Source organism: Maylandia zebra, linkage group LG20 (assembly GCF_041146795.1).
Source record: "Maylandia zebra isolate NMK-2024a linkage group LG20, Mzebra_GT3a, whole genome shotgun sequence".
In the NCBI taxonomy this organism is placed as follows: domain Eukaryota; kingdom Metazoa; phylum Chordata; class Actinopteri; order Cichliformes; family Cichlidae; genus Maylandia; species Maylandia zebra.
In genome coordinates, this window is record NC_135186.1 from 9,993,943 (window position 1) to 10,008,343 (window position 14,401).

The window sequence follows — 14,401 nt, forward strand, 5'->3', positions numbered from 1 at the left end:
CTGGAGAGGGTGGGTACAATTTTATGTTGCACTTGATTTTTACAGCACTAGCTACCTGCTGTAGCGCTAATCACTAATTGTGTGGTGGAACAGACAGAACAGCAAGACTGCGTATGTGCACACAGGAGGAGAGAAGGCAGAGACAGAGAGACACTGGGAAGTGGAATATGGAAGTAAAATGTATCTATAACAGAAGGGGAGAATTGATTTACAGTTGGATTCATATGATAGCTTAGCCTACCTTAATTAGTTGACCTGTGTATTTATGTACTGCACTTTTTCTAACCCTCCCGTTCAGCTTTACACCACATACTTAAACTGACAATCAGACCATGGTTGTTGGTCGTTGTTTGCATTTCAATTGCAGAAGCATTTGCATTTCATCCAGAAGACCTGAGGGGGTTCATCCTCTGTCCACTTAAAGGAAGAGCCGTGATACCCTGAGTCTGTATTTGCAGCCTGTTGAATATGCAATCACGCCTTTGTTGGAAAGTGAAAAGGGCTGTGTGCTCAAGCTCTCAGCTCTCAGACTAAGTGATGGGGCAAATATAACCCAGCATGTATACACACACTCGCACTCACACACACTAACATACCTACATGGAAATGGCTCTGTATTGGCAAGCACAATTGCCAAGATACACAGGAACCAAATCGCTTATTCCCACTACGTTGTGTTTCTAATTTGTTGACTGTGGTGGCTAAATCCTCCTCAATGCCACTCTAACCAAGTAACATGCCTCTAGTATCAAATGAATGTGATTAGCTTTGAGACTTGCCAGATGTTTACAATCCCCGCTGACATATCCCACTGATCAGCAATAAAAGAAAAAAGGCATATCACTCAAGTTGTCTGCTTTGATGCAGGTTATACAAACAATTTCCCTTCCACAGTGGCCCGGCTTTCATCTTGACTCTGAGGAAACTAAATGTTTTGTCCTTTTTCCAAATTACCAGAAATACAGAGCGACCCTCCTTAGTTACTGATAGTGAACATACAGTACCTTTCCATGTTATCTGTAATACATGAGAGCTTTGTTCCAGAATATCTTGAACATCAAATTGAAAGGTCAGAAACATTGGTAGGAAGATACTGATCATCTGTGTAGAAACATGAACTTCTCTTATGACCTTTTACTTTGGATGATGCCCGAATGCCTCAGTGCATCCCTTATTTCCCCACTCTACTTCTAAAATAAATCCTAGCTCTTCTCATCATAAATCAAAATGTACTGTTTATGATTATCTCTAGATGCTTGCTGTGTTTATATTTATTTATTTAGCTATTTTATTTTTAGGGATCTCAGCGGCATGTGCTTGCATTGCTCGTAAAAATGCAGGCTCCAAGGTGTAGGAGTTAAGCTGTCCTCAGTAGATATCCAGTATTAGGGAGATAAATACCACAGTTGGCTTTCCAAAGAGTTCCAGAGATTTATGGATTGCCGCGGTGCAGCAGGCCTCTGGGAGGCAAATATTGTATGAAATCCTCCAAATGTTTTGGTAGTGTGCAACGCGCACACACACACACACACACACACACACACACACACACACACAAACAGATATGCACACAAATAAGACTCCATCCATGCCTGAAAGGCTGAGCTGCAGCAGCTGCTACTATGGCCGTACACTCAAAAAAATGAATGAGGTGGATTGTTCAGTGTATATTAATTATTTATTTTCATTTTACTTAAAATATATGTTTTTGTTAAGTTAACATATGTTTTTCTAATCAAGTCTACGTAATTGTGTCTATTATTCAACGTACATAATACTAATGTGTTACTTGATCGCATAACATTTAAGTTAAGTCAATTAGGATCGATATACCTTGTATATCCACAAGGTGGCAGTAATGCAAAAACAGTTGTAATGAAACCGCGCAGAACAAGAAGGTTTCACGGCTTGTGCCTGCTCATGCGCAAGACTTCAAATTTAACTGAAAAAGGCTGTTTTGGCGCCAAGCTACTGTTTCTTTGAGAGGTAAGACCACTTTTTTTCTTTGACTATGTTGTGTAGTATCTATATGTCCAGCATGGTTATATTTTGCGTTTGTCTTACAAGACATGTTATATCGTTTGCGTGCGCTTGTTTTACATTAGTTTTACTGGGTCCTGGACATGCTTATTTTGTGGACTGTGTAAGAAACATTTTTATTGTTTTTTGTTTTATTAAGGGATTAGCTACAGGGGTTCATGGGGTTATTCTTTCAAGGGGTTATTTTTCCATTTGCTTTCTTGGGATTCACTGAGTGAATGGGTCAAATGCAGAGAAAAACAAGTAATTTCCCCATGGGGATCAATAAAGTATCCATTATTATTATTATTCCTTTTCTGTAATCCGAGAGTCGGAAATATCGAATAGGATAGCAAGGATAGCATAAAGTGACATTTAAAATCCAAAAAGTCAAGGGCGAAAGCCACTGTGACACCATTGTTCTGCTCTATCAGTAATCTGTATTATGTAAAAATGGTCTGTAAATACAGCATGTTTCCTAGCGGAGTTATACATATCAATGTAGTTATAAATTACAGTTTGTGAAAGTACACACTTAATTTTTTTTAATAAAATTATTCAAGACATATGAGTGGACAGACAATGGAGGTCGACAGACCTGGTAATAATTGCTTCTATAGAAAGTTAGCACATGGCAGTGTCAATCTCTTGCTTTTCTTCTGAGTAGTATTTTATTTAGTTGTAATTCAAACAATAATTTGCTTCTTGAAATTAAGTAATGAATTTCTTGTTTTACTTTATAAATCTCAGATCCTGCCTTTACCTGCTCCCTCCTATACTGATGTGGTGTATGTGGTATTGCTGAGCTTGTATGTGGTATGTGAACTGTTATACTTTTAAAAACAAAACTGTTTTATAAGTTAAGTTTTCTTTTGTGACCCATCCCATGCCCCTGTTATTTCTTCTCCACATCTGAACCATGGTAAAGGTTGCAGTTCAAGGGCCTGAGGCATGAAATTCTTTTCAGATCAGTAGTGATCAATATTTTTTGGAACTTGATAAATAACAATAAAAGCTGTAATGGCTCCATTAGCATTTTGTGTAAATGTTTGTGTTAAAATTATAGCTTTAATGAGGTCTTACTACATTAGTTTTAGTTTGTATATGTGTACATATAGTATGTATATTTACAGTACAGTATGTTGTGTTTGTTGACATATTTTCAGGTGGAAGCAGAATATGTGAGGATTACTACTGCTGCACATGTTCCAAGGCTTTTTACACAACTTGACCAATACACTGACCAGCTCATAAAAGTCTTCAAGAAAAAAGGAGGCGTTGCAGGGAAGAAAATTAGACAAACTTTGGCCCCAGCCACACAGGTGCGTTATTCTGTTGGTAGCAAAATATTATAGCTAATAAGATCATTTTCAAATTTAAACAGCTAGTGTATGGTAGCTGCACAGTGCACTTACATTTATATTAAGCAAGACAAAGTTTGGTACTCAAAACGTTGGAAAATTTAAATTACCTAAACATATGTAAAATCTGATCCCTTGATTTAGGTTAAACCAGAAGTGAATGTTTTTATGTTATGTTTTGAATGCAAAAAAGATGATGTATTAGTTTGTCTTTACCTCCATTATGGACATATATAATGTGGTGGAAACCCTGCCCAACAGGTTAACTATTCATGTCCATGCGATGATTAGTTGGTCTTGTGTACATGTCTATCTGTGCAGTGGATATGTCATTCATTTTGCGTATAATGTGAGTTTCTGTCATCCTAAAGTATATCTGTTTTCTCTTCCTGTATCTCTGCCACTCTCTACAGAAGGAAAGTATTGAAAAGGGGAGGGAGTGTGTCCTCAGGGCACTACCTTTTTACCTGAATGAAGACCCAAGCATCCTCTTCAAAGAATAATTGGTTGGTAATTTTAGTTTAGTTTTTTATCTGTATTAAACCAAATTTTGAATAACTAATGTTGTTGCATGTTGTTGTTGTTGTAATTTGCATGGAACCTGTTTAAATGTTTTGGGAAATCTTCTTGTATACCCAAACTATTTATATTTATCGTTGAATCTGTAGTCTGAAATAGTGGCACACTGGGGTGCATGTTCCTAATATTGTGTTTACGTCATTAAAGGGTAGCTTTGGCCCTTTTTCTTTCTTTTTTTAAAACTGGATGCCATTTTTCTATGTTTTTGTGTCTAAGCTACAGCTGTTCAGAGGGAGCTGGAACAAATTACCCTTGCTATCTTTACCATCGAAAGAGCTGATGCCAGCACTCCTCCAGCCGATGTGGGTATAACCATCTAGTGTGTCCTGCATGACCTGGAAGACCTGGCCTCTGCATGTGCACTCTTAATGGGTGGGATATATGCACTGAATCTCAGTTAACCTCAAGACTGAAAGCTTTCTTTGAAGTACTTCAGAAGCTCTTCCTTCATCTGTATGTCAGCATACTCTTGACCAAGGTACAGTTGCTCAAGAATACACTGAATGAATAAGCCAACCTTTAATTTGGATGATGAATGTTCTGTCAGATGGACAGAAGTTTTTCGGAGGCTGAATGGGAATAAAATGGTAATTTGTAAATGACAGATAACGGGAAAATTACATTTAAGAGAAATTTAGAACATTTTGAAAAGTTTGTAAACTACTACAATTTGAGAGATTTTACTGTTGTGGGGGGCTAGTAAGAGACAATCAAAAGTATTGAGATTTAAAGGATTTAATTGAGAGATGATACTGCACCAGAAATGTTGAAGGGTGGTGTGTATATTAGCGTTCAAGGCATATTGTTATGAGGTGGAAATATGTTCATATTCAGTTTGTGTTACATTGTGTGCATTGTAAAGGTAATTGCAATACATACTAAAAATAAGGGTAAGTTAGGAGGTTGATCTGATATCCTCGTGTTGGTGTTGTTCCCAGATCATCATACTAAATGTTGTTCCAGGATCAACATTGCAAGTGACCAATCAGAATGTTGTGACGTCATACTTTTGCGACTTCGGGAAAAACCGGCGTAAAACAAAAAACTGTACTTAAGCTGCGTGAAACCGCCTCTGTCCGCCGATCAACTGACCCTAACCCTAACCGTAACCCTTTAATAAACAGTAAGCAGAATTGATATTGTCCTTGCAACATTGGAATTTCATAAATGCACGAATGGCTTGGCGCGCAAAAGAATAACGTCACAACAATGTGACAACATTTTCATGATGGTCTGGGAACAACACCAACACGAGGATATCAGATCATCCAAGTTGGGAATGCAGGATGAATGTATATTTTGTGGACTTTTAAAGACGAACAATTGTTTCCATGTTAAAATGTTTACATCTGAAGTTTTTTGCCCAAACACTAGTAAAATAAATGTTGACAGTGGCAAGTGTTAAATGGTTACTGCTGTGCTGTTGCAAAAAAACTGAACGCTGACAAGCTGTTTTATTGTTAGACCATAATGTTGGCATGTTTTGTTAAAGTTTTATTTGGGATGGTGATGTAATTTTCTTTGATTGCTAATATCAGTGGACTATTTATTATTATTATTATTATTATTATTATTATTATGATTATTATTATTATTATTGTTGTTGTTGTTGTTGTTGTTGTTACATAAATTTTTTTTAAATTGTGGCTGTTGAGGTGGACACTTCACTTTGCATTGTTAAAGGAAAGCACTTCATTGGCATTGTGTTACTGGACTGACCCTAAGCAATCATTGCAAATAGCAACTTTGCTATCCATTTTAGACACTAAAAGAAAAAAACACTCACAGACCTTACTAGCATCACATGTGCATAACTCAAGTGTCATCTTATCAATGTGTTATGTGATCTTCAATGCGTTTTTTTTTCTCTCTTCTATTTCTGGTAGATACAGACATTTAATTTAAAGTCTTGATGTTGCATCTGTCTACATACTGTTAATTACTAACCCTAATGAGCTGTTGTGTTTTATTTTGGACTGGGTTTACACAAATGCTCACTGAATGTGTTGGCAATAAAAGAAATTTTAAAAAATAAGTTGGATGTACTTAATTCATTTGTGTGGAACCTGTTGACAAAATAGATTTATGTAAAACTAATTAATAAAGCACAAGGTGGCTGAAAATATAATATTTGAATTAATCTAACTTAAATTTAACATTTTACTGCCACAAATAAGAAATGTGTTGAAGTAACTAATCTAAACTATCTAACCTGAAAATATATCATCTTTGTTCATACAACATAACTTGATTTAGTTAGTCTTAAATATGTCTTGTTAATCTTAAGTAGTTTTTTTAAATTAGATGAACTAAAGATTTTTGCTTTAAACTAACATAATTCAATTTCGTGGAACCTGTTGACAAAATAATTTTAATTAAAGTCAACGTTTCATTTTTTTGAGTGTAGTGTAAGAAACATTGCTGCATTGCTGAGGTCAGAACATAATTCATCGAGGAAAACAAACAAAAGAGAAAATGGGTGGGGCAGAGTGTGTATATATGTGTATATGGGGGGTCTAAGGCGCAACAGCAAGAGTGTTGCATCATCCCATTAATTACTCCCACTGCAGTAGAGTGTACATGACCCACATGCTCAGAAAGATAAGCAGGGCTGTAAAGAAACATGGTGGAAAAAGGAAATAACAGGACAATGCTTCGGTCATATCAGCCCTTTACTGTCTTTAAGTCTTGTTTGTCTCTTGTGACAAACTTGACAGCAAATACCACTAAGTAGCTAAACACAAAATAAAGCAGGTGGCAGTTTGGGGTTTTGGTGGAGGAGGAGGAGTAGAAAATGGCCCTCTGAGAGGCACCCCAGTGCCTGGAGAAGGCCAGTTAGTGGGAAGGGCCATGACGGATAAGTCTGATCCTTTGTAGAGGCAGTATTGATCCAGCAAAAGCTCACTACATGAATCAAGTATGAGTTCTGTGCTGTTAGTTCCTTTACTTTGTGGATGGTTGTGCTCCAGTGCGATAGAAACACGCACACTTTTTTCATGTAGCACAAAGCGGACAAGCCGGTGATTAAACACAATCAGGCTGAAGGTTGCTGCCAATAAAGTTAGAACACGGACTATAAATTCATGAGATCTGAATATGGAGGTTTTATTCTGAGGTTTACTGTCATTTGGCGGTCTACAGCCGGTTCCACAAAGCAAAACACTTATTCTGATTGCTATTGATTTTTTTTTTTTTTTTTTTTGATCACCAGCGCATAAATTCAAGTATTTTAAGTGTTCGGTTTTCAAAAAAAAAAAGAAAGAAAAAACTTAATGAGCTAAACTCCAGGCTTCTCATTTCAAGCTTCCGATATGCACTCATGTGTTGCAGTAAGAAATTAAAGCACAGTAGCAGTTACGGTCCCATTCTGCCTTTGACTCCTCTCTGCTAATTGCTATGCCAGTCACTGACAGGTCGTTCATGTTTCACCCACGTCTTCAACAACAGCTAGCCTTTCTCTTGTTCTCTTTCTTTCTCAGAGGTATTTCCAGAAGGTTTAGATGGACAGCGTCCATGCCTTTTTTGTCTTTTATGTCATTAGAAAGGGACAACCTGTACCGGTCCTTCTGGATCTAACAGATTCCTGCTGAGCACAGGGTGCTAATGACACACATGCAGACACACTCTCACATACACACAGACACACACGCCTCCAGAGGATAGGATCTCCAAGAAGCAACACAGCCTATTTCACTGCAAATTAGGTTAATCACGCTCCAGAGAGGCCCAGTTAATAACCCTCATAGAGGCTATTAAGATGGCACCTAAATCATAGGAATATCTGAATATCTGATGGCCCCTAACACAGTAATGCCATGTTTAGCCCTGGAGTTCTTAGTAGGGCTCGCTAAGAGAACCACGGCTTGTCATATAACCAGCTGCAGACTGATGATGCTGTGCAACTTTTTCTCATTGGGGAAGAAAAAAACACCTCACTGCAAACTGTAATACATGAGGAACCCTTCTCATTAAGCCAGTGATATTAATCAGAATTAGACTATTATAACAGTTTTCTTTTTCACACAGGAGTAACTCGCAAAATACCAAAGAAATTATCACCAGGTGTAGCAATATTAGGCAGCTCACAGCTCATTAAAACCACTCTCTTTTCTTTTTTAGTGCATATCTGAATCACTACTGTCAAATTCACTCGATGTATCACTCTTGATCACTCAATGTATCCCTATTGAGCAGAAAAGGCTAAACATACAAAGACACAGCCATCTATGCTTTACAATCCTCTGCCAGGCAAGTGAAACAAGACAAATAAAGCCTTCGTAAAAGGCAACTGGTGTCTCAGTCAGCAACGCTTTTTACTGCCGCAGTGTGCCGAGGCTTGATAGCATCTCCGGTGCCTCAGCTGTACAAGAGCTCGCCATGGGGGACCTGAAACTGTGTGACATCCATGAAAGGCTCAGCCCAGAGATCCCGAGTGTGTGAGAGCCGAATCCCCGCTGGTTAACCCTCGAGTCAGATGCTCTCTGGTTCAAGCTCGTTATAACGCTGCAAATTACCAGCATTTAGCTTTGACTGGAAGATTTCACACATCACAGACAGTGAAGCATGTCGCAGGTCATGAGCGTTCATTGTTATCCATTTACGAGAAAAACTGAATGCACACCAACAAACAGCTGGTTTACAATTTGGGATGGCTACTTTAATAAGAACCCAATTACAATTCGTTCCCATGTTATCATCACATCTTTACAGTCTTTTTAGTAAGTCTATAAATAATAGTGATAATCACTAAAGCCCAGCCTTAGCCCACAGGCTGTCTTAATGAGACGGTTTGCCCAGAACGATGAGTAACTACTGTAGTCATCTCTAGAAGCCTTGTTTTTTAAAATTGTATCTGTAACTCTCCATCAGCCCTTTTTTTTCTCCTGGTCTACTGAAGCCAGTGCGGTTGCATTTACGCCCACATATTTACTTTCTGTAGGTGGTTTGTTCTTTGTCTCTTCCAACAGGTACAGTGGCTTTCTCTGTACACATTCAGTTCATCCATCCTTTTTTTTTTTTCAAACAAAGGAAAGTAAATATTTTCACCACCCATACTGCAGGGAAGGAAATCACTCCAGTAAAAGCCCCGCCACCAACTGCTGCCATCAATGTCTGATAATCAGCGACAGCATTGCAAAACTTTAGACTGTGGCGGGGTTTCTCGTGCACAGAGTAACCGTGGGCACCTCATGAAGATGCTTCGGCTACAGCTACTGAACTACCGAGAGCATTTTAATATTCTTTAACGAGTTTTGATAATTGGGGTTTAACTTAAAGGAAAATGGACAGATCTCTGTCACATAAACAACTTTATTGCCTTTAATGCATGTGCACAGATTCCTGTGTTCACAATAACTTCTGCGCCCTGAAAAGGCCCAAGCCAGTAAAAATACCTGACTACAAAACAGGGTACATTACTGCTAATAACAAGCGACTTCAGTCCATAACAGCGGCTGCAGATCGTCCAATGTCCCATTTGGACATTCCAGTTTGTGTGAGCAAGTGACAAGGAAATTCCCGATGATGGAAATTGGTTTCTCTGTGCCCCTTGCCGATCCATCTAAAGGCATGGCATTTCATTTCATCATCTCGCACAACTGCACTGTCTAAGACGTGCATTGCCATTACCCTGCGAGGTCAGCCCTAAAGATGTACAGCGTGTGTCATGCATAACAAATGTACGGCTGCAACTGGGCAGGAATATGAGCTGCCGGTGGGAATGGGATCCAGCAGGTGGCAAGAAAACAGACTTGGTCTCATTTTGCAGTGTGTCATTACCTATAAACCCACTTTGGGGCAAATGAATGATCTCACTTAGGGCTTTTGTTTGGACTTCCTCACTCATCAGTTGAAGTCTGAAGCCTACTTTCTATATCTTCACTTTAGGGATGTAGTTCTATCATATCTATCATTTAAAAAAAACTATTTCTCAGGCAAAAAGACTTTAATGTAGCCTAAAAAGATAAGGGATGTGTTGTTCAGTGTGATCAAGCTGACCCCTGCGCACAGATATTTTGTATGCCATCCTCTCCTTGTGCTTGGATACGCACTCATCAGAACACCAAGTGCTTTAATATTTTGGGGGCAAAGCTTCTCAGTTTTATTTATTTCATCATTTTACCTTCACTTTATGCCAACGAATTGCACGTGGAGCTCACCTGGACGCGTTTATTCTCACAAGTGGGGAGGAATTGACAGACCTAACCTTGAGACTGTGCACGCGCACGCGCGCGTGTGTCTACACACGTGTCGCTTTGAGCACGCGTCTGTTATCTGCGAATGTATGTGCGTCGCTTGCGCCGTACTGTTGGCGACCCCCAGCGTACAGGATGTGAAATTTTCCAATTATTTTCTTCCTTAAAATTTTTTTTAAAAATCACACAACATATCTATAGAAAGCCTGTACCCGGATATTCTTTATTACCAACGCTAAAGCAGCTAATATGTGTATAACTCTAACACAGCGGCAGCCACAGCCTCGCGCTTTTCACAGTCCAATTGATCTATGTTATTCGTTCATCAATTCCAGCAGACTCTAATAACTTGCAGTGGCGTAGATTTAAAAGAAAAAATTGAGACACGCTGTTGAAGAGAAATTACAATGCACAATCACAGTCTACATTTCCCCCCTTAATCATTCAAGAATTTAAGTACAAAGTAATTACTGAACAAAATAATTTGTGCCTTACCTGCGCGCGACACTCCGTTTTATCCACATTTTTTTCTCTCTCTCTCTCGACTGTCGAAAACCGACTCAGTCCTCCAGGTATCCTCCCATTTGGATGGGTTTTTCCACCAAAGTCGGCAATTGCTGATGAGAAGAAAGCACTCAAGTTACGGACCTTACTCCAGCTGTCAACGCAAACATCATTTAAGCCATATCCTTCTACGTTGCGCACATCAAATTCCTCCCAAAAAAAAGGACAGTGGGGGGGGGGGGGAGGAGGAAAAAAACACTGCCGAAAAAAACAAACAAAAAAAATTCCACTAAAAATACTAGAACAATTGTCGGGTCTCTTTGAAGTTGTCCGTCAGTTCTTCTGTTGGCGATGATTTGCTCTCCCTGCTCACCAGCCGAGAGGAGAGAGAGGGGGTAGGCGCGTGCAGGCGGACAGGTGAGCGGGAAACCGAAAGAGGTACCCTCAAACTTTGCCTTCACGCAAATCGTTCATTTTTCAGTCGCCCCAGCAGAAAAGGCAAAGATGCAAGATGCCGAGAGCCGAAATCGGGGCATGCAGTTGGCATCCTCATTGCTGAAATGACGCCGTCACTTCTCCTACATTGCTGAACGGCAGATGAACGTCCAAAAAAGAAAATTGGAAAAAAAAATGGGGGGCGGAAAATGAGAATGTTCAGTTCTCTGAAGCAGGGAGGATTCAAGTCACCAGAGGCAGGGGATCTTCATTATCTGTTGACATCTCTGTGGAGGGGGGTGGTTGAGAGGTTAGATAAAGTAAAATAAATGAAAGTAAAATGAAATAAGGTGCAACTGAAAAGAAAAAGGAAGAGGGGAAGCGGCGGAGGAAAATCCTGGAGGCTGAGGGTTGTTTCAGAGGAGTTGGAGAGAGTGGCTGTGAGGGCTTGTCATTACAGCGGAGAGGAGACCGGCACGTCTCCTCCTGCTGCTCCTCTTCTCTCAGACTGACGAACGATCTGCCTGCTGAGCCCCACGCTGCCGTGACGTCACTTTAAAGCCAAATATGTCATGTGCTGGAGTGTCTCACGTCATATGGGTGCACATTCATGACTGCAAGACTGGGTATGACAAATCCAGCAGAGTACAGAAGTGTGCAGAGCTGCACACTATGGTTGGAAGACCATATAACAGTGAGACCATTACGTATCTGCACTTTTGTAGCCAGCTAAGGGAATTGCCAAATAACCTTGTAGCCTGTAAGATAGCATATCATAAAATAATTTATATTTTATATGATATGAGACACATAAAATAGAAACGACCCAGTTCATTTAGCCTGGGTGTTGCTATGTTCTGCCAGGCAGATCGACAACACTGCTCAATATCAGCTTGCTCACAAACTGCTTGTTATTCTTGTTATTTCTTTTTTTAAGCCATAGACTGTATATAAAAGATGGACACAACAAGGACATCAATAAGCATAAATGCGTCTGGCTGCAAAAGGAGGTTGTCAAAATCATCCTCTCTCCTCTAATCTTCCTCCTATACTACTGATCAGAATTTAATCAAACTTACACAATGATTATCTAATGAGTAGCCATCTGAATTGTCAAGGTCAAAATCATATTTATTGTTTTATGGGCAATTTTACAAGACTTGCTACTCCCTTCAGAATAGATTTTACTCTGAAAAGAGATTTTATTGAAACTTATACACGATGATTGCCTAATGGGTCTTCACCCCAACTGTGTTCGTGTTCAACGTCGCATTTGTTGTTTTTTTATAGCAATAACCTGTGAATTGTGATGGAGCGGGATTGCTGATTTAATCACATATACTCTTCAGCATCTGGTTTCAAAAAGCTGAAATAGATGGCATCACAGTAACTAGATACATTTTTTATATACAGTCTTTCGTTGAAGCCGCAAAACTTGTTGTTCAGTTTAGATAAGAAGTTGTTTTTTTCTTATTTGCTTTATAAATTTTTGAAGCAATATTTTTGGATTAAAAAATCTCTGGGAAATAAATAAAAATGATTAATAAATATGTAGCCAATCAATGACACAGTCTACTACAGCACATGTAAGGTATAATACAACAATACATTGACCTGTGGCTGAAGACATTTTATGCATGTCTAACACAGTGTGATAATAAATTAGCCAAGGTAATATTGGCCTATATGATACATACTGCAATTGTATTACAGGGTCTATTGCTGAACTGGCTCTAGACTCTGCGAATGCTCTAATGATCCAGTCCAACCACAAAGGAGTGCCCGGAAAATTAAAAAGAGTCCCTTTTTTTGTTCAAAAGTCCAATTCTGAAGCAACAGCCCAATATGAAACATTAACATTTTAACCAGAGGCACGGACAAGCCCATTTGTGAAGTAATCAAAAAATGGAAAATTGAAGTTACTCTGTAACACGTGAGTAGAGTTACAGTTAAGTCTGTAACACTTTAACTGTTTTAAAAGGCTCAAAAGAGACAGAAAAAAGACACATTTCTGTATTCTGTTAGATCAGTTTGTCATTAGAAATGTGGGATCTCAACCATCATTCAATGTAATCAAATTGATTATCATGTGTTTTTCACCTGTGATTGATGTTGTCAGTGCTTTTCACACTCCCTGCCCCACAAGTCAAAAAGGTCCATAGTGTACAATACACAGTATAAACAGAGATAGCTACAATGAGATGTCAGATATCAGGAAGTGCTCTGAACATCAGGATCAATCACATCACCTGAGCTTTGGAATAGCTCCACAATCTGAGGTTAAATGTTCTTTCCTTGTAACATTTGCTAGCTGAGTGCTGAAGCTAAAGCGACAGGTATTCTCTAGTGAGGGGCTTATATCTACCATCGTTCCCATATGACACGAATGCAGCATTAAACTGTCAACCTGGGGGCTTTTTGCACACCTGTACTACAAGATATCAGCGGTAGGCAAAATCCAATTTCATTAGAATCATTGTGCTCATGTGACCGCACAGCGAGATAGGTGAAAATATTACCCATGACAAGACCAGCTCTTGCGTGAGAGAAAGAGGGGATGTGCCGGCCTTTCTTGTACACCTCGGGGTCAACGTGTCAAACTGGTGAACGCATCACACCTGTTTTTTAGCCTTTGCAGCCGCTCTAGAATTTCCTGGAAAAGAAGAAAAAAGCATGTATAGCCATTGTATTTACTGAATTTAAATTTGCTTTTCACTCCAATTCTCAGTGTCTAAACCCGAGGCCGACTTTGCCTCTGGCGTGCCTGTCTGGGGTTGCCTTGATCAGCATCTAGTCATGAAGAAAGTCACTCATCTCCCAATCAGAACTGCAGCTGTTTCAGAACAGTGACTGCTCTATACGCGAAGATGCGACTTTCCTCCCCCACTAATTGTTGCTATAAAGCACACTTCTGTCAAATACCCTCATTACTCCATTACTGTGTATACGTACGTACTGATCCAAGTGGGTATCTCTGTCTGAGGAAGCGGTCCGTGGCTCCGCAGCAGATGGAAGCTGTCATCACTCTTTTTCTCTCTGTCACTTCCTCCATCTCATCCCTTCTCATTCACACTCCATATCCCACACTCGCTGTTTCTGCATGCCGTCTTCCTCCCTTTCCCGTTTGTGTGCGCACTCGCACGTGCCTTTGCCTTTGTTACTTCATGCGAGCAGCATATGTGCAGTAAAGTGTTAACGGGCTTATTTTGCCTCCGAGATAAGAGTCACAGGTTGTCATATATAAGGCTGCGGGTGGCTTGGGCTCACATGGACCTAAACGCAGCATACTAAACATCTGTTGTGTAAGCC

The 14,401-nt window shown here is 39.6% G+C and overlaps 1 protein-coding gene and 1 long non-coding RNA gene across 4 annotated transcripts in view; one reads left to right on the forward strand and one right to left on the reverse strand.

Moving 5' to 3' along the window:
- Positions 1-11,582, reverse strand: part of ajap1 (adherens junctions associated protein 1) — a 59,253-nt gene extending 47,671 nt beyond the window's left edge. The window contains exons 1-2 of one of the 2 annotated variants that reach the window (XM_076878311.1): positions 10,957-11,582; positions 10,649-10,770 (exon numbers count right to left, since the gene is read on the reverse strand). In XM_076878311.1, coding sequence (XP_076734426.1) covers positions 10,649-10,677 — 29 coding nt within the window. In that variant the 5' untranslated portion in view covers positions 10,678-10,770; positions 10,957-11,582. Of the gene's footprint in view, positions 1-10,648 lie in introns of both variants that reach the window. The other variant, XM_004570935.3, reaches the window with a different exon arrangement.
- Positions 1,639-5,533, forward strand: LOC143414348 (uncharacterized). 2 transcript variants are annotated; one of them, XR_013094908.1, is made up of 5 exons: positions 1,639-1,986; positions 2,770-2,835; positions 3,186-3,341; positions 3,794-3,886; positions 4,176-5,533. It is a non-coding gene; the product is annotated as an uncharacterized LOC143414348 (long non-coding RNA). The 2 variants fall into 2 exon arrangements; XR_013094909.1 differs by lacking the exon at positions 1,639-1,986 and adding an exon at positions 2,000-2,143.
- Positions 11,583-14,401: the final 2,819 nt, after the last annotated feature.